This window comes from Ovis aries, chromosome 1 (assembly GCF_016772045.2).
Source record: "Ovis aries strain OAR_USU_Benz2616 breed Rambouillet chromosome 1, ARS-UI_Ramb_v3.0, whole genome shotgun sequence".
NCBI lineage: Eukaryota > Metazoa > Chordata > Mammalia > Artiodactyla > Bovidae > Ovis > Ovis aries.
This window is the reverse complement of record NC_056054.1, coordinates 68,648,396-68,668,792: the sequence shown is the minus strand read 5'-3', so window position 1 is coordinate 68,668,792 and position 20,397 is coordinate 68,648,396. Positions and strand designations below refer to the sequence as shown.

The 20,397-nt window shown below is 35.3% G+C and overlaps 1 protein-coding gene and 1 pseudogene across 1 annotated transcript in view; one reads left to right on the top strand and one right to left on the bottom strand.

Moving 5' to 3' along the window:
- Positions 1-20,397, top strand: part of HFM1 (helicase for meiosis 1) — a 157,252-nt gene that overhangs the window by 20,454 nt on the left and 116,401 nt on the right. Inside the window, exons 5-13 of the mRNA XM_060411607.1 lie at positions 151-416; positions 676-723; positions 10,621-10,691; positions 11,123-11,255; positions 11,986-12,137; positions 12,848-12,925; positions 13,402-13,560; positions 15,854-16,054; positions 16,137-16,225. Of these exons, the coding sequence (XP_060267590.1) occupies positions 151-416; positions 676-723; positions 10,621-10,691; positions 11,123-11,255; positions 11,986-12,137; positions 12,848-12,925; positions 13,402-13,560; positions 15,854-16,054; positions 16,137-16,225 (1,197 nt within the window). The remainder of the gene's footprint in view (positions 1-150; positions 417-675; positions 724-10,620; positions 10,692-11,122; positions 11,256-11,985; positions 12,138-12,847; positions 12,926-13,401; positions 13,561-15,853; positions 16,055-16,136; positions 16,226-20,397) is intronic.
- On the bottom strand, positions 8,203-9,328 carry LOC114115640 (LIM domain transcription factor LMO4-like; annotated as a pseudogene).

The following is a 20,397-nucleotide window of genomic DNA, read 5'->3' as shown; positions in this document are numbered from 1 at the left end:
GCGACTTAGCAGCAGCAGCAGCAACACTTCAGGAGAATGATTAGCTTTTGTGTTCTAATAAGCCATGACCTATAGGTATTTTTAAAGGAACCAATTTTATGCTAGTTTTTTACATTCTAAGTGATGATTACATATGCAAATTTTTTGCAGGTTATTTAAAATATCTGATAATATACATGAGGATGTTTATTCCAATGACAGTGAAAACTTGGACTCTAATATTGACTCAGTGAAAATTGTCCAAACAGAAGCGAACAAAGGGAAATCATGGAAAGGTAGCAATAGTAAGCAGAAACCTCAATATTCAGACTGTTACATTTTGACAGCCAGTGATACACTTTTTGCTTCTGAAATCAGAGAAGGCATAATCAAAGCACCATCTTTTCCAGTTGCATCCCAGCCTCATACAGTTCAAGGTAATTTCTTGCTTTTTTCAGTTGATTTTATGAGTACAGTCTCATTTGTATTTCTTAGTATAGGTAAGAATACAAAAATATTCTTTGTATTTGTATGTTGTCACTCTATGTGCAATTTATTATATTGCATTTTTAAACCTGTGATCTAATATTGTTTTATCTATTCTCTTAGTAAAAAGTTTATACAAATTCTAATGAAGTAGCTTTTATGGAAAAGTTTAAAAATATCTGTAAGAATGTAGGATTTTTTTTTTCCTAGGGGTAACAGAAAAAGGTTTAGATTCCTTGAAGGCTGTCACAGAAATTCGTATCCTTTAAAGTATTTTACTACATCAACATTGTATTTGAAGTCATAATTTTAAAGCATTTTATTTCATTGCATTTCTGTTTGTTTTGGCTGACAGAGCAAAAGAGGGAAATGTGGATCTTTTGGGTCATGTAAGAGTCCCAATATGTGTGATTGTGCTACTAAAAGTGTCGTCTACAGACTGGTGCCAGTTGTGAACTGTTGGTTACCAGTCAGTGGCAAGTACAGATATGAGATTTATATTATTGAATGAACTTTTAGCATATTTACTTACAAATTGATACAGATAATTTCTTATTCTTTAGGTATTGGTATAAACATGGGTAAGGGAAATGACAGAATGGGATATTCTATGGATTGGGGACGTTTTTACAAATTGAGTAATTTTTGAAAGAACCTAATTTATAGTTTATACTATTTTATATTTCTGGGCATTTCCAACGTAAATATCTTGAGTATGTATGTTTTGAGTACGTATCTGAACATTTTTTCTTTGATAGCATGTGTATGTCTGTTACAGTATATTTATTCTATTTTATAATTCATCAGCTGTTTCTGTGACTATTTCCCTTTGACCTATGTACTCCTTGAAGGCAAGAACCAAACCTTGTGTATCTTCTTATTTTTAAATACACTGAAAGCCATATAAAGTAGGGAAGTTGTTCTGGCAAAAAAGTAGCCCATGAGGAAGGGGGAGGATAAGAAAGTATGGAATATGTTTGAAAAGAACAAGAATTCCAGCTTAGATGAAAAAAGTTATGATTAAAAGGGTAGTATTCATGTTGATGTATGGCAAATATAGTACAATATTGTAAAATAATTAGCCTCCAATTAAAATAAATATATTTATATTAAAAAAGGGTAGTATTAATAGAAAATAATGATCGGCAGGTATATTAGGATTAGATCATTTAATGCCATGAATACCAAGTCAGAAGTTTTTGCTTTTACTTTTTATATATTTATTAAGCCATGAAGAGAAACCATGAAGTATGTTTGAGCAAGTCAAGTTACATTACCAAAACCATGCTTTAGGATTATGGAATTAGTGACTCAAAGCTGGGCAATGTTCTAAAATCCACAAAATAATGATCTAGTTGGCAAAACAACTGAATTTCAGATATTAGGTAGTTGAGCTGGAGAAATCTAGGGATGAGTGATTCTTATCCTGGGTATCCTGAGGACTGAGATAATTCTGAAGTATAGTTAGAAAATGTTTGCTTGGCCACTTGTGAAAAGTTCCCTCCAGTGCAGATAAATGAGTGGGTGGAATGGGAGGAGCAGATTATAGAAGGGTTATGAATGATGATATAATAATGTCACACATGGCTAGCCATTAGTGCTCCTGTTCACCATGGCATCTCAGTCTTGCTGCATTTCCTTCTGTCTGGTGACCTAAATAAATTCTGGTGTGGGAATGTAGGAAACACGTTAGCAGTAAACAGTTAGTTTCATTATCTGTATGATGGGAAAATCTTATCCCATACATGAACTTGCCATATTATGACACTTATTTCTGAAGAGTTTTAAAGATTTTCTTGCTATCTTAGCACAGTTGAAGTTGTCCTACTACTTAGGTCTCTTTGTTAGTTAAGACTGCTGCCTACTCTTGTGTCCCTTGTATTCATTTTCTGTCAAACTCCCTGAACTTACTATACTTTATTGTTTCCAAGTGTGTATTTAAAGTGGACGACTGTATCCTACTCATGATAATTTGAGACTTTGGTGATTTCTTGGACTTACTTTCTGATTATTTTACAGAATTTTTTTATATTTGAATTCTGAGGATTATAGAAGTTTGATCACATTGATCCTGCCACAGTACTTTGTCATTTTCAGGACTGCAGACATCCCCTCCCCCCCATACACTATTATAACATGTAATTACTGGGAGACTGCTGAGAATTTGTTGGACAAAAGGAAAAATTCAATATCAAGTGTTGATAGTGATGATGAATGATGTACTTAGTAGTTGAGTTTTCTCATAAGCTAGAAAACTGATTTTACATCTACTCTGAATCATAGATTCATTTTTGCAAGTGTAAATTGATGTAGAACTACCTAATGAGAGAAAAACCAGCATGATGACCAACTTGTGGGCTTGTTAAAAATAAATATTTTAAAGGAAGGGATATATTTTGAAGGAAAAAATGAGATTCATTCAAAAGCTGATGGATTGACAAACTTAGTATTATGTTTTTGTTTTGGAATGAGTATTCTGACACAGTATACAACTGAAAGTAAACTAAAGATTTGTGAGTTATCTGCTTGATTTAATATATACAAACTTGCATAAATTGAGTTTTTACTATGTGCCAGGTTTGGGATATGCCAGTTAAGAAAACAGACAGTGAATTCTTACCCTTGAGAAGTTAACATTTTTGAGATGGAGGTGGGGAACAATTGTAACAGTATATAAATAAGTCCTATAGTATTTTAGAAGGTGATAAATAGTATGAGAAAAGAAAAATATGGGGCAGAGTAAAGGAGATTAAATTGGGAATGCTGGAATAGATGTTTAGGATTAGAATTAAATAGAAGAATTAAGGTAAAGAAAGAAAAGTGAAAGTGAAGTTGTGTCCGACTCTTTGCGACCCAATGGACTATACAGTCCATGGAATTCTCCAGGCCAGATTACTGGAGTGGGTAGCCTTTCCCTTCTCCAGGGGAATCTTCCCAGCCCAGGTCTCCCGCATCTTAGGCGGATTCTTTACCAGCTGAGCCACAAGGGAAGCCCAAGAATACTAGAGTGGGTAGCCTATCCCTTCTCCAGTGGTTCTTCCCAGCCTAGGGATTGAACCAGGGTCTCCTGCATTGCAGGCAGATTCTTTACCAACTGAGCTATCAGGGAAGCCCAGGAATCAGGGTAGGTCTTTAGAAAAAGAAGCTGGAGGAAATGAATGAGAAGTAAGAGTAGTAGACATGAGGTCAGAAACACAAAGGTGAAGTGGGGAGGCAAGATTATGTAGGGCCTTGTGGCCGTATACTTTGAGAGAAATGGAGGAATTTGAGCAGAGCTGTAATGTGCTTTGGTTTAACTTTTAACAGGATCACTTACCACAATCTGTCAAATTTTTGAAATCTTTGTAAAAATGTAATTGCTTAAATAACTACATACTTGTGTTCTGAAATGTATTATCTGTTTTATATCTCCTAATAGATTGTAACTGCGTCAGTTTCTGGAACTCACTTTCTTCTTTATTTACAACTTCCTCAGCTTTCTAAATCTAGAAATGTATTCTGCATAGTGTTTACTAAGTGTAGTTGACAAATGTGACTCAAGACTAATAAGAATACCATGTAAATACTAATATCTCCCCAACTGGCAATAGACTCTTAACTTGGAAAAGAGACAGTTTATTCTTTACATCTACTAATATTTTGGGGCTTCCTTAGAGGAAGGCTGATTTAAGTTCCTGTTGAGCCAATATGCTGATAATTGCAATTAAAGCCACCACTTAGCACAACTAAATTACCAAAAACAAAGGGATTAAGGGGTTAAGTGACCAGCAACAACATATATCAGCTAATGAAACATAATCAACAGTTTAAAAAAATGAAATTTGGGATTTTAAAAAAGAGATAAAAAGCAAGTGGCCTAATCAAGATGAATAAGAAAAAAATATCACTCTGGAAAAGATAAACTTCGTGCTTAGTTCTGATATATTTTCACATATATATTTGCATCTCTTCTGTCAGATCTTATTGTCAAAGTATAACCTTTGGATAGTCTTGTTTCTCTACAAGGACTTTATAAGTTCTTTTCAGAATATGGAATGTGACTGGGGACTGGAATAATTTAATTCCTCCTCCACCCCAGCTTTATTAAGGTATAATTGACAAAGTTATACTATATTTAAAGTGTTCAGTATGGTAGTTTGATAAGCATATACATTACAAAAGTTTCCCACCATCAAGTTAGTTAACACATCTGTCACTTCACATATTTACCTTTTTAAATTTTTGTGGGGTAAGAATACAAGTTCAGCTCTCTCAGCAAATAATACAGTTATTTTCAACTCTACTCACCATTTTATACATTAGGTCCTCATATCTTAATCTTCTTATAGCTAAAAGTTTGTATTCTTTAACCAACCTCTGTTGCTGCTATATCCCCAGCCCTTGGCAACTCATTTTTATGAGTTTGACCTTTTTATTTAGGATTTCACTTGTAAGTGATACCATGCAGGATTTGTCTTTCTCTGTCTGACTTAATTCACTTTGTATGATGTTTCATCCATGTTGTCACAAAAGGCAGAATTTTCTTCTTTTTAAAAGCTGAATAATAACCTGTTATATATATATATTTTTTTTTAATCCATTCATTTCTTAATGGTTGGGTTGTTTCCATGGTTTGGCTACTGTAAATAATAACTACAATGAAATCAGGTGTACAGACACATCTTTGAGATACTGATTTTGTTTCCTTTGGATATAACCCAGGGATTGCTGGATCATATGGTACTTCTGTTTTGAATTTTTTGAGGAAACTCCATACTTTTTTCCATAATGACTTTCGATTTATATACCTACCAGTAGTGTACAAGGAGGAGAAGGAAATGGCAACCCACTCCAGTATTCTTGCCTGAAGAATCCCAGGGACAGGGGAGCCTGGTGGGCTGCCGTCTGTGGGGTCACATAGAGTTGGAGACGACTGAAGCGACTTAGCAGCAGCAGTGTACAAGGGTTCCCTTTCATCCATCTCCTTGCCAGCATTTATCTCTTATCTTTTTGATGTGTAGGTGTTAGGTGCTATCTCATGATTTTGACTGGCATTTCCCTAGTGACCAGGGATGATGAGTGCCTTTTCACATGCTGTTAGCCATTTGTATGCCTTCTTTGGGAAAATGTCTGTTCAGATCCTTTGCCTATTTTTAAACTGGATTATTTGTTTTTTGAGTTTTGTAAGTTCCTTGTATATTTTGGATATTAACCCTTGGTGGATGTGTGGTGTGCAAATATTTTCTCCCATTCCATTGGTTGCCTTTTCATTTTGTTGATGGTTTCTTCTACAGTGCAAAAGCTTTTTAGTTTGATATAATTAAACTTGTTTATTTTTGCATCTGTTGCTTTCACTTTTGGTATGAAATCCAAAATCATTGCCAAACCAATGTTAAGAAGCATTTCCCCTTTGTTTTTGTTTAGGAGTTTTATGATTTCAAGTCTTCTGTTAAAGTCTGTAACCCATTTTGACCTTATATTTGCATATGATGTAAGATAGGGATCCAGTTTCATTCTTTTGCATGTGGATATCCAATTTTCCCGTCACCATTTATTGAAGAGATTATCCATTCCTAGTTTGTGGCTCCTTTGATGAAAGTTAATTGACCATATAGGCATAGGTTTATTTCTGGGCTGGATATTTTGTTCCATTGATCTATATGTCTATTTTTAATGTCAATATCATACTGTTTTGATTACCATAGTTTTGTAGTATAGTTTGAAATCAGGGCATATTATGGAAACAAGGCTGGAGAGCTTTGTTCTTCTTTCTTAGTGTTTATTGCTTTAGGTGGGGTTTGTTTTTTTTTAGGTGGTTTTCTATGAGTTTTTATTTGTTTTTTCTATTTCTGTGAAGAATGCTGTTGGAATTTGGATAGAGATTGCATTGAATCTGTAGATCACTTAGAGTAGTGTGGACTTTCAGCAATATTGATTCTTTGAATCCATGAACATGAAGTATCTTTCCATTTATTTTTGTCTTCAATTTCTTTCATCAATGTCTTATAATTTTCAACATACAGATCTTTTACTTACTTAAATTTATTCTTCAGAATAAATTTATTCTTTATTGACCTTTCCTGTTGTTTTTTGGGTGTTTCTTTTAATTTATTTCTCCTCTAATCTTTATTATTTCCTCCTTCTGCTAACTGTGGACTTATTTCAGTCCTCATTTTTTAGTTTCTTGAGGTGTGAAGTTAGATTGTTTATTTGTGGGTTTATTTATTTATTTATTTTTTGGTACTTATCACTATAAACTTCCCTCTTAGAACAGCTTTTATTGGATCCTATAAATTTTGGTATGTTGTGTTTTCATTTTATTTGTCTCAAGGTATGTTCCCTTTTGATTTCTTCTTTAACCGTAATGGTTGTTTGGGAGCTCGTTGTTTAATCTCCATATATTTGTGCATTTTCCAATTTTCTTCTTTTAGTTGGTTTTTAGTTTTGTGTTATTGTGATTGGACAAGGTGCATGATATGATTTCAGTCTTCTTTTAAAACCTTATTAAAACTTGTTTTGTGCCCTAACTTATGATCTATCTTGGAGAATGTTCTATGGGCACATAAGAAGAATGTATATTCTGTTTCTGCTGGAAGGAATGCTCTGTATGTAGTTGTTTGATCCATCTGGTGTAAGGCATAGTTTAAGCCCAGTGTTTCCTTACTGATTTTCTTTTTCGATGATCCATTGTTGAAAGTGGCATCTTGAAGGTCCCTACTATTATTGTATTGCTGTCTATTTCTCTCTTCAAATCTGTTAATATTTGTTTTATATATTTAGGTGTTCCAATATTTGGTGCATAAGTATTTATAATTGCTATATCTTGCTGATGAATTAACTGCTTTATCATTGTATAATGACCTCTTTGTCTCTTATGACAGTTTTTGTCTTTATTTTGCTGATATAAGTAGAGCTACTCGACTATGTGCTGATTTCCATTTGTATAGAATATCTTTTTCCATCCCTTTGCTTTCAATCTATGTGTATCCTTAAAGCTGAAATGAATCTCTTGTAGGCAGCAAATAAGTTAGTCCTGTTTTTTTTAAGTCCACTCAGCCACTTTTATGTCTTTTAATTAGAAATTTTATTCCATTTACCTTTAAAGTATTTATTGATAGAGATGGACTTACTATTGCTACTTTAATGTATTTTGACATTTTGTAGTTCTGTTGCTTCTTTCTTCTCTTGTTCGTTTCCTTTGTGATTTGATGATTTTCTATAATGGAATGTTTTTGCTCTTTTCTATTTATCTTTTGTATCAACTGTAGAGTTTTGTTTTGTAGTTACCTTGAGACTTGCATTAAAAAGTCTTACAGTTTTAACAGTCTCTTAAATTGATAAAAAATTTGAACACATACAAAAGCTCTACAATTTTATACTGACTTCCTCACATTTTGTTTCTGATGCCACAATTTATATCTTTTAATATTGTGTATCCAATAATAAATTATTATTATTAAATTATTTATCTTCTAACCATTATACTGGAGTTATAAGTGATTAACTACCTTTATTATCATCCGTTCATTTCAGCTTGAAAAACTTCCTTTGGCATTTCTTGTAAAACTGGTCTAGTAACCAACACCTTCAGGTTTTTTTTTTTTTTTAAGCTTTTATTATTTAAACACACCATACTAGAGCAAATGTCTCTGAAAATATCACAAATAAAAGATTTTTTCTTCATTCAGCAAATTAGAAGTAGGGGGGAATTTCTACATAGTAGCTGTTATAAGCCTGATTTTTGTGTGTGTGTGTGTGTGTCTTTGCCATGGGAGTAGCAACATTAGGATAAAAACACTTACATGCATTCATACAGTGTATTTTACAGAGATACAATAAAAGTATCTGTGATAGAATATCACAAAAGCCACATCTCTTTCCTTTATCTCATGTTCAGTTTTGATTGAAACACATTTCCTTACAACACTTAAATATACAAAGAGCAAACAGAATGTTGTTAAGGTAAAACACAGGGTACAAACTCTGGCCAGTGCCCTGCTAATTGTTAATAAGGGTGGAAAGCAGATTTGAATGCTTCTTTTAATTAGCTTCATTAGTCATTTCCCTCCTCCCAAGGCGCCCCCCCCCCCAAAGATGTCCTCCAGTGGATCTTTTTTCATTTTCTCTACAGTCTCCCATTAGCTCAGGTTCACGGAGTCCTTAATGTTCATATTCAGTCATTTTAATACACCCATAAATGCGGGAAGAGCAGTCAAGACCAAAGAAGGTGCAATGGCATGGAGCTGGCACTGGTGCTAGCTACAAAGGTGACTTGTCTACTGAAGACACACAGGATCCACCTGTGATGAACGAGATCTGAGATGAAGGCACGCATTCTGCATTACTCTGACCTTTTAGCAGACCTTCTGATTTGGCAGTAGTGGATTGCTCTGAAGTGAATTCAAATGGCCATTGATGAGAGCTGTAGGTCTGTCATGTTCACAAAATAAACTGCCATTGATGTAGTGAAACCGGTCTCCCGGGACCAGGCGATTCCAGCAGGTAGAGCATGTAAAACACTTCAGTTGATACACATTGCATTGGGCCCTCATGACGAGTTTACTCACAGGGAATAGACAGTCCACAAGTACTGCAAGCACCACTATTCCCAAATAACCTAATGTAGCCATTTCTGCAAAGGATCATGCTGCTCTTGGTGTAACAGGACGTGCTGATGCCGCCCAGCTGCGCCTGGCAGCAGGAGCACTTGAGGCACCGGCTATGCCAGTAGCTGTCCATGGCACAGAGCAGAAAGCGGTCCGCAATCTTGCCCCCGCAGTTTGCGCACCGCTTCCAGGAAAGGGAGCCGGCAGTCACCAGGCGCGGCTGGGAGGTGCTGCCCGAATTCACCATGGTCTGCTTTTCCCCTATCTTGCAATATTGCAAGAGGTGACGGCGGCTGTTTTTGTTTGTTTGTTTTTAACGCGCAGCTCTGAGGCTGAGTTGGGGGTCCCTGCGTAAGTGGCGGGCGGCGGGGAGAAGTAGCGTCAGTCTCTTCCTCGCCGTTCTTCTCCGCCTCCGGCTCCCGCGAGCAGCTGCAGGAGCCCTCGGCCGGTGCAGCACGGCGCAGCGGCAGCAAGTGCTGCCACACCTTCAGTTTTTTTCTAGCAAAAACTCTTCAGAATTAAAGGAAAACTTTGCTAAGTAAAACATTCTTGGTTGGCAGTTTTTTCTTCCCACACCCCAAAATTATCATTCTACAATCTGCTCCACTAGGGTTTTGCTGAAATATTCACTCATAGTCTTATGGGAATTCCTTTGTAATGAGTTGCTTTTCCCTTGCTGCTTTTAAGATTCTCTCTTCGTCTTTTGTTCAGCAAGTGAAAGTGAAAGTTGCTCAGTTGTGTCCAACTCTGTGACCTCATGGACTGTATATTCCATGGAATTATCCAGGCCAGAATACTGGAGTGGGTAGCCTTTCCCTTCTCCAGGGGATCTTAACCAACTCGGATCAAACCTAGGGCTCCCGCCTCTCAGGCAGATTGTTTACAAGCTGAGCCACAACGGAAACCCAAGAGTACTGGAGTGGGTAGCCTATCCCTTCTCCAGTGGATCTTTCCAACCTAGGAATTGAACTGGGATCTCCTGCATTGTAGACGGATTCTTTACCAACTGAGCTGTCAGGGAAGCCCTTTGTCTTTAACTTTTGGCAGTTTAATTATTGTGTGTTTCAATATGGGTCTCTTGAGATTTAACTTCTCTGGTAATTTCTGGGATTTTTTGGATCTGGATGTCTGTTTCCCCATGCTAGGATAGTTTTAAGACATTATTTCTTTAAATAAGCTTTCTTCCCCTTTATGTCTTTTTCTTCTGGGACCCTTATAATGTGTATATTGGTCCACGTGGTGTTGTTCCATAAGTCCCTTAAGCTAATTTCACTCTTTCTCAGTCTTTTTGGTTTTGCTCCCCTGATTGCATTAACCCCACTGTCCTGTCTTTTAAGTTCACTGATCCTTTCTTTTAGTTGAGCCTATCATGATGCTGTCTCCATCCTTCCCTCTCGTGATGCCATCTCCATCCTTCCCTCTGTAGCTGTCTGTTCCTTTCTTATGATGCCAAAATACAAGTATTAAAGCCTCAAAATTAAATATTGTCAGTCAGTATTGATTTAATTTTTCAGTTGAGTAACCAATTTTTTAAATTTTGAAATATTTGACTCCTTAATGTCATTCTCAGCTGCTAAATTTAGAAGTATTTTCAAAGAATTCCCATATTTCAATTATATACAGTCAAAAGCCTTTGATGATGTAAGTATTTTGTTTATTTACCTGTCTACCTTTTCTTACTGGGTTGTGTGCTCTCTAAGGACAAGGACCAGATCACATTCATTTTTATGTCCGTAGTGCTATCAGTGATTGGTACATTATAGAAGCTCAAAAAATGTTTATTAAATGAACGCATGTAATTTTCATAGGTGGGTTGTTTAGATTTATAAAAATATCTTGAAAGCTAAATTATTTACTTCTAGGTCTAGCATATTACTTTGACAAAACTTGATGATAAATTATTAATAGTATTAATTTTTGAGAGTAGCAGATCTAAAGCAAGCTTATTTCGGTAAGTTTAGAAGTTAAGATGTTTGAACTATTATTCCATAGACTCTTCCTAAGGCATATTTTCTAACAAATTGAGAATTCAAAAATTCTATCCTATGACTGATTAAATTTTATTGTTTTAGCTTCTTTATACAGATAGGAATTTTGTGATTTGTGCTCCAACTGGTTCTGGGAAAACTGTATTGTTTGAACTAGCTATAACAAGACTGTTAATGGAAGTACCATTGCCATGGTCAAACATTAAAATTGTTTACAGTAAGTATCTGTATATTGAAAAACTAATAATCATAATAATAAAAAACCATTAAGGTAAAAGTAAGAAATAAGTTCAAATTCAAGACATAAAATTATTATTGAGTTTCTCATACTTTTTAAATAAAGACATATCACATTTGGTCCTATTAACATTGAATTCAAAACACATTTTCCCAGATTTCAAAACATATTTTCCCAGGTTTCACTCTACTCTCCTTTTTAAGATATATATTAAATTTTTTTTCATCAAAAAATTTATATGCTTAGTCACTCTGTCATGTCATGACTCTTTGCAACCCTGTCGTCTGTAACATGCCAGGCTCCTCTGTCCATGGGGATTCTTCAGGCAAGAATACTGGAGTGGGTTGCCATGCCCTCCTCCAAGGGATCGTCCCAACCCAGGGATTGAGCCCAGGTCTCCCACATTGCAGGTGGATTCTTTACCATCTGAGCCATGAGGGAAGCCCCCTCAAATTTATATGCATGGTTAAAAAAAGGCAGTGATCATAAAGGGTGATGATTTCCTGCCTTACCTTTCTTCACTATTAGTTACAATTTTCTCTTATTAGTTCTGCTCAGTGATTAACTTTATATATCTGAATATGTTTATGTTATTAACTTTTAACTTATAAATATTAGGTAGCATCTAGATGTGTGCTAACTTTATTAACATTTGTGAAGATAATTTTTAAATTGCACTGACATTCAAAATGGATATCTTATATTGCAGTGGCACCAATAAAAGCCCTGTGTAGTCAGCGTTTTGATGACTGGAAAAAAAAATTTGGACCAATAGGATTGAATTGTAAAGAACTCACTGGAGATACAGTAATGGATGACTTATTTGAGATTCAGCATGCCCATATTATTATGACAACTCCAGTAGGTGTTATTTATATATATATTTTTTGTTTTTTATTTTTTTTATTATTTTTATATATATATATTTTTTAATTTTAAAATCTTTAATTCTTACATGCGTTCCCAAACATGAACCCCCCTCCCACCTCCCTCCCCATAACATCTCTCTGGGTCAAATATATATATATATATATATATATTTTGTTTTTTAGAAAATATCTCTTTATCATGAATAAAAACTAAAAGAAAATACAAAGTAGAAGAATGTATTTGCAATGTGAAGCAAACAAACAAAAAGTACTACTGTTCAGTGTATATAAGGAACACTAACAAGTCAGTTAAGTAAAAGATAAACAACTAAAGGGAGTAAATTGGCAAAAGATATGGATAGGCAGTTTGTTATTGTGGACAATTTATAATCATACTTGTTGCTGTATTCTTTTATCCAAATATAATGTATTATAGAGGGAGGACCTTGGCAGAGCTTAAAAAGGGTAATTAGACTATAATTTTGAATTAAAATTAAAAATAAATGGGGGTTCAGTTTTTTGAACACAATATTATCAAAATTCCTCAAGTCTCTTAGGATACTTTTAAGACATCAATATTAACTAAAATATTAATAACTAAAATATTGCCCAGCGTTTGTAATGTCATCTTAAAATTTTATCAATATCTTAATACTTATCATAATTCCTTATCATATTAAACTACTTGCATTTTTTTCCTAGGAAAAATGGGATAGCATGACTAGAAAATGGAGAGACAACTCTTTGGTCCAGCTGGTTCGATTGTTTCTCATTGATGAGGTAGTGAACACATTATTCACTTTCAGATATAAACATGAAGAGATGTTGCTACTGCTAAGTAGCTTCAGTCGTGTCCAACTCTGTGCGAACCCATAGACGGCAGCCCACCAGGCTCCCCCATTTCTGGGATTCTCCAGGCAAGAACACTGGAGTGGGTTGCCATTTCCTTCTCCAAGGAATGAAAGTGAAAAGTGAAAGTGAAATCACTCAGTCATGTCCGACTCTTAGCGACCCCATGGACTACAGTCTACCAGGTTCCTCTGCCCATGGTGTTTTCCAGGCAAGAGTACTGGAGTGGGTTGCCATTGCCTTCTCCCCATGAAGAGATGATTTGAATGGAAAAACTCTATATGTGCTTTATCCCTTCAAAGGGAAAATGCTTATTTTCTTAGGAAAGTATGTTTAATATTGTTTTACATTTTAGTTGACTAGATAGATTTTTATTTTTGGCTAATGAGCCTTAATTTTTTTCTCAGGTACATGTTGTAAAAGATGAAAATCGTGGACCAACTCTTGAAGTTGTAGTCAGCAGAATGAAAACTGTGCAGTTTTTATCTCATGCTGTAGAAAATACCAACAGTATTGTTCCAATGAGATTTGTGGCTGTATCTGCAACAATTCCAAATGCTGAGGATGTAAGCTAGAATTTTAATCTATTCATTTTGTTTTTATGGCTTAGTGAAATATTTAATCTAAGAGAAAAGTGAGGAGTTTTTTCTCTGTAAATCACCTAACCAATTTAATTGGAAGGTATGTTGTGGAAAGTTATGGTTAGATCTCATAGATATGACGGTATTAAGGCCATGAAATTTGGTTGAGTGGATTTAATAAAGTATGTTTGGTGCAAGTCCATTGTTTATTAGTATCTAAAAGTCATAATTTCATGGGTTTTGGACATTTCATAATAAGTTGATTAATATGATTGTTGTAACCAGCTGACTCTATTGTCTAGCAAATATGATAGAGAATAAAAATAATTAGTTGAATGATTGCCACCCACCTCCCCCATTTCTGTTTGCCTGGAATTGTCGTAAGCACTCACGATAGATGCAAAAGTGAAAACATATAAACCCTGCTCTTCAGGAGGATCTCACAGTTAACAGGGTACACGAACAGGTAAAGAAATAATTGTGCAATATTATACTTTCTATAACAAATACATGTCCTACTTTTTTCTTCAGTTTTTTGGCAAGCTTGAAAAACAGGACAGTCTCACTCTGCTTTCTCACTCCTATTTACTTAACAGCCTACTTGTAAGATGACTTGTTCCCTCAGCTAATTCTTAGGAATTGTTTTCATAAAAGCTGCTATACAGTATTCTCTAATCCAGTATAAAATTTTGCCTTTAACACAATTAACCATTTTTATTTTTAAAATGACAACTTGTTTTGCTTATATTCAAAACTAATAGAGAAATTTTTAAAGTATGTATAAACAACAAAAACCCAACATTTGTCCTTCTAGATGTATTGATGAATTCATAATATGCATACTCATTTATGATTTACATGCTACCTTTAAGTGTTTCCATGCCAATAAATGTTATATTCATTTATACTTCTACCATCAGCTATTTATCTGTAGTCTAACTCTGGATAATGTAATGAAATTGTTACTATTACTTATAAATAGTTCTCATTTGTTATTTAAAATGGTACCTTATTTTAAAATTTTGTACTGCTTTGATTACTACTGAAGTAAATATTTTTAATATTTTAGTCAATCACTTTAAATTATTTTTTTTCTCAATTTGCCAGGTCATAGACTTTGTCCTTTTTCACATTGGGCTGCTAAACTTTTATATTGATTTGTAAGCAGTTACTAAATATCAGTATTCTAATTCTTGAAACTGTTTTCACCTTTGTGATAATCATAACTTCTGTGAACACCATTTGTCTCTTTCTATAAGTCCTGTTCCTCAGTTTTTGCCTTTATCCTTGGCCTTCTCAAATTGTAAATTCTTGTTCTCATCCCTAACTATGAGAGCCTTGAAGATGTTTTAATAATTCCTTCCTATGCAATTAGAAACTCATTAATCTTCCTGTCAAAGAAACAGTTTCAGAGCAGAGCATGAAGCCTAACCAGTCTATGTAAAGTTAAGGATTGCTCTCCACAGTTCCAAAAATTAACTAAGGATTCTAGAGTTGAGTCTGAAATATGCTTTTGGGATTTCCATCTCACAAGTGTTTATTTGTTCTTTGTTTAGAAAAGTTGTCAACCTTCGCCAGCCTATGCTAGTCATTTGCTACTATTCAGCTAGTATTCAATATAACACAAAAGAAGTATCAGCTATATCTGAGCATAGTTCTGAAAAATAGCAAAGAAGTTACAGTGCTACTGAGAAATTAAATTTCTTTGTTGAAATTAATTTTTGTTTGGACTCTATAGGAGGAAAATAAAACAAAGTAATAATAATTGAAAGTTTATCATGTTAAAAAGTGGGTGTAATCTTGAAACACTGCTAATTGAAAATATTTACCAATATATCAATTGAATAGTATCTTTAAATGGAGAAGGCAATGGCACCCCACTCCAGTACTCTTGCCTGGAAAATCCCATGGATGGAGGAGCCTGGAAGGCTGCAGTCCATGGGGTCCCTGAGGGTCGGACACGACTGAGCGACTTCACTTTCACTTTTCACTTTCATGCATTGGAGAAGGAAATGGCAACCCACTCCAGTGTTCTTGCCTGGAGAATCCCAGGGACAGGGGAGCCTGGTGGGCTGCCGTCCATGGGGTCACACAGAGTTGGACATGACTGAAGTGACTTAGCAGCAGCAGTAGCAGTGTCTTTAAAATATGTAATGTTGAAAAGACTACTTGACTAAATATTTGTATACCTTGACTTTAAGGTGATCTGTAATTGGGCATGATAGCCATAAAACTTTACTAGAAAAAAATTCATTGTGTGTTTTTCTCTCATTTAAAGATTGCAGAATGGCTTTCAGATGGTGAAAGATCTGCTGTATGTCTGAAAATGGATGAGAGACATAGACCAGTGAAACTTCGGAAAGTGGTTCTTGGGTTTCCCTGCAGTGATAACCAAACTGAATTCAAGTTTGATTTAACCCTCAACTACAAAATTGCCAGTATTATACAAACGTACTCTGATCAGAAACCTACACTTGTGGTATGGATTGTTGGTTGATTATTTTTTAATGTAATGTTTAATTTTTAATATGATTAATATAAAAATATTCATTCATTTTTAGTTTTGTGCAACAAGGAAAGGTGTGCAACAGGCTGCTTCTGTTCTTGTGAAAGATGCAAAATTTATTATGACTGTGGAACAGAAACAGAGGTATATTTAAAAATATTTTCTTGTACGTAGAAAGACTTTCAGGGATAACCTAAATGAGATGAGAAAACTGGGTTGACCTTTTCAAGTTACTTGACTCTTCCAAACCTGCTTCCTTATCTGTAAAATAAGGATAATAGTAATTTAGAGGATTAATAAGACAATGAATCTTAGTACAACTGTGATCCTGTCTTCTTTATTTCATAGCCATATTTGAAAGATTATTCATATTTCTTCATTTTTTACTCATTTTCAATCCATCTGTTGTAATATTTTACTAAAGCCAGTTTTGTCAAGTCATCTCTCAGGAGCCTCTAACACTTTTGACCACTCCCACCTTATTTAAAAACACCAGTCTGTGTGTTTTCATGATCACTGTCTACCATGTTTCTTCCTATTTTGCTTTCTACTCAGTCTCAGTCCCTTTTCACCTCTTGAACCTAATTGTTAAATGTTAACATTCTAGGGATTCTTTCTATCCAAGATTCTGTTACTAAGGTTTCTAAACTTGTCTAACATACCCAACACTTTGCTTACTTCGGTCTCCATAGATTTTTTAAAAAATAGTTTTTCTGCATATCATGCATTTAAATTTAAGAATTTTTTATGTTTAAAAAAAATTTAGTTGACTTCATGTAGTTAATTGGTAGTGTTCTCATAGTGAAAGTGTTTTCTGAGCATTCATGGGTTTTCCCTCTTTTTTTGGATGGTTTTATTTATACTTACTCATTTCCTTATTTTTCCCAGTTTTATTGAGATGTAATTGACATCTAGCACTATATAAGTTTAAGGTGTAAAAAATAATGATTTGACTTACATATAGCATGAAATGGTTACCACATTAAGTTTAGTGAATATTTGTCATCCATACATATAGATACAAAATTAAAGAAATAGAAATGTTTTTCATTTATGATGAGACTCTTATGGTTTACTCTCTTAACAACTTTTATATATAACATGCAGCAGTATTAATTATATTTATCATATTGAACATTACATCCCTAGTAACTATTTATCTTCCCCTTCATAGATCATAGCCTTGTTACGGTGAAGGGGGTTGTGTAACTTAATGAAACTATGAGCCATGTCATGCAGGGCCATGCAAGATGGATGGATTAGAGGGAAGAGTTGTGACAAAACTTGGTCCACTGGAGGAGGAAATGGCAGCCCACTCCAGTATTTTTGCCTGGAGAACCCCATGGACAGTATGAAAAGTCAAAAAGATATGACACAGAAAGATGAGCCCCCTCCAGATCATAAAGTATCTAGTAAGCTACTGGGGAAGAGAGGAGGGCAATTACTAATAAATAGCTTTAGAAAGAATAAAGTGACTGGCCCAAAGTAGAAACAGCACTCCATTGTGGGTGTGTGTAGTGGTGAAAGTAAAGTCCAATGCTGTAAAGAACAAGGTTGCCTAGGAACCTGGGATACAGGTCCTTGAATTAAAGTAAATTGGATGTGGTCAAGCAGGAGATGGCAAGATTAAACATCTTAGGAGTAAGTGAACTGAAATGGATGGGAATTAGCAAATTTAATTTAGACGAGCATTATATGTACTACTGTGGGCAAGAATCACTTAGAAGAAATGGACTAGCTCTCAGAGTCAGCAGAAGAGTCCAAAATACAGTCTTGAGTGCAGTCTCAAAACAGACAGAATGATCTCAGTTCATTTCCAAGGCAAACCATTCAACATCACAGTACTCCAAGCCTATGCCCCAACCACTGATACTGAAGAAGCTGAAGTTTAACGGTTCTATGAAGACCTACAACACCTTCTAGACTAATCCCAAGAAAAGACGTAGTTTTCATCTTAAAAGATTGGAATTCAAAAGCAGGAAGTCAAGGGATACCCAGAAGAACAGGCAAGCTTGGCCTTAGAGTACAAAATGAAGCAGGAGAAAGGCTAACAGAGTTTAGTCAAGAGAACACACTGGTCATAGCAAACACCCTTTCCCAACAACACACGAGACAAGTCTATACATGGATATCACCAAATGATCAATACCAAAATCATACTGATTATGTTCTTTGTAGCCAAAGATGGAGAAACTCTATAGAGTCAGTAAAAACAAGACCCAGAGCTGACTGTGGCTCAGATCATGAGCTCCTTATTGTAAAATTTAGGCTTAAATTGAAGAAAGTAGGGAAAACCACTAGGCCATTCAGGTATGAACTAAATCAAATCCCTTATGATTATACAGTAGAGATGACAAATAGATTCAAGGGATTAGATCTAGTAGACAGAGTGCCTGAAGAACTATGGATGGAGATTCACAACATTGTACAGGAGGCAGTGACCAAAACCATCCCATAGAGAAAGAAATGCAAGAAGGCAAAATGGTTGTCTGAGGAGGCTTTATGAATAGCTGAGGAAAGAAGAGAAGCAAAAGGCAAGGGAGAAAGGAAAAGATATACCCATCTGAATGCGGAGGTGCAGATAATAATAAGGAGAGATCAGAAAGCCTTCTTAAATAAACAATGCAAAGAAATAGAGGGAAACAGTAGAATGAGAAAGACAGATCTCTTCAAGAAAATTGGAGATATCAAGGGAACATTTCACGTAAGGGTTGGCATGATAAAGGACAGAATGGTAAGGACCTGCCAGAAGCAGAAGAGATTAAGAAGAGATATCAACTACCTCACATATACAGATGATACCACTCTAATGGCAGAAAGTGAAGAAGAACTAAAGAGCCTCTTGATAAGGGTGAAAGAGGAGAGTGAAAAAGCTGGCTTGAAACTCAACATTAAAAAAAACTAAAATTAAGGCATCTGGTTCCATCACTTCCTGGCAAATAGGAAAAAGTGAAAGCAGTGACAGATTTTATTTTCTTGAGCTCCCAAATCACTGCAGGTGGTGACTGCAGTCTTGAAATTAAAAGATACTTGCTCCTTGGAAGGAAAACTATGACACACCTAGACAGCATATTAAAAAGCAGAGACATTATTTTGCTGACAAAGGTCTGTATAGTCAAAGCTATGGCTTTTCCAGTACTTATGCATGGAAATGAGAGTTGGTCCACAAAAGAGGCTGAGCACTGAAGAACTGATGCTTTTGAATTGCGGGGCTGGAGAAGATGCTTGAGAGTCCTCTGTACTGCAAGGGGATCAAACCAGTCAGTCCTGAAGGAAATCAATCCTAAATATTCATTGGAAGGACTGTTGCTGAAGCACAGCTCTGATACTTTGGCTACCAGATTCAAAGAGCCAGCTCACTGGAAAAGACCCTGATGCTGGGAAAGATTGAAGGCAAAAGAAGAAGGGGATGGAAGAGGATGAGATGGTTAGATAGTGTCACCAACTCAATGGACATGAATTTGAGCAATCCAGGAGACAGTGAAGGACCGAGGAAGCCGATGTGCTATAGTCCATGGAGTCTCAAAGAGTTGGACACGACTTAGTGACTGAACAACAACAACCACCTATTTATCTTATAACTGGAAGTTTGTGCCTTTTGACCACCTTCATCTAGTTCCCCTTCCCCACCATCTTTTCCCATGAATTTGTTTGTTCCTTTTTGAAGTATAATTGACCTTCAACACTGTGGGGTCAGTGTTCCTGTTATACAACAGAGTGATTTGGTGTTTTCTATACATTTCAAGATTATCATCATAATAAGTCTAGTGACGATTGTCATGATCATCATAATGATCTGTCACTATATAAGGTAATATTGATACATAATTTTTGACTGTATTCCCACACTTTACATTTTGTATCCATGACTCATGTTTTGTAACTGTATGTTTGTTCTTTTTAATCTCCCTTACACATTTCTTTGCTCCTCCCTCCCCTCTGGCAACCACCTGTTTGTTTTCTGTTTCCATTACTCTATTTTTATTCTATGTTCATTTGTTTTGTTTTTTAGATTCCACGTATGAGGAAAATCATATAATTTTTGCTTTTCTCTATCTGACTTACTTCACTTAGCATAATACCCTCAAAGTTTATCTGTGTGGTTACAAATAAATGGCAAGATTTCATTTCTTTTTTACTACTGAGTAATATTGCATGTGTGTGTGTGTGTATACCACATCTTATATATCCATTCATCTATTGTTGGACACATATTGACTCCATATCTTTGCTATTGTAAATAATGCTGCAATGAACATAGGGATGTGTATATCTTTCTGAATTAAGTGTTTTTATTTTTGTTGAATACATACCTA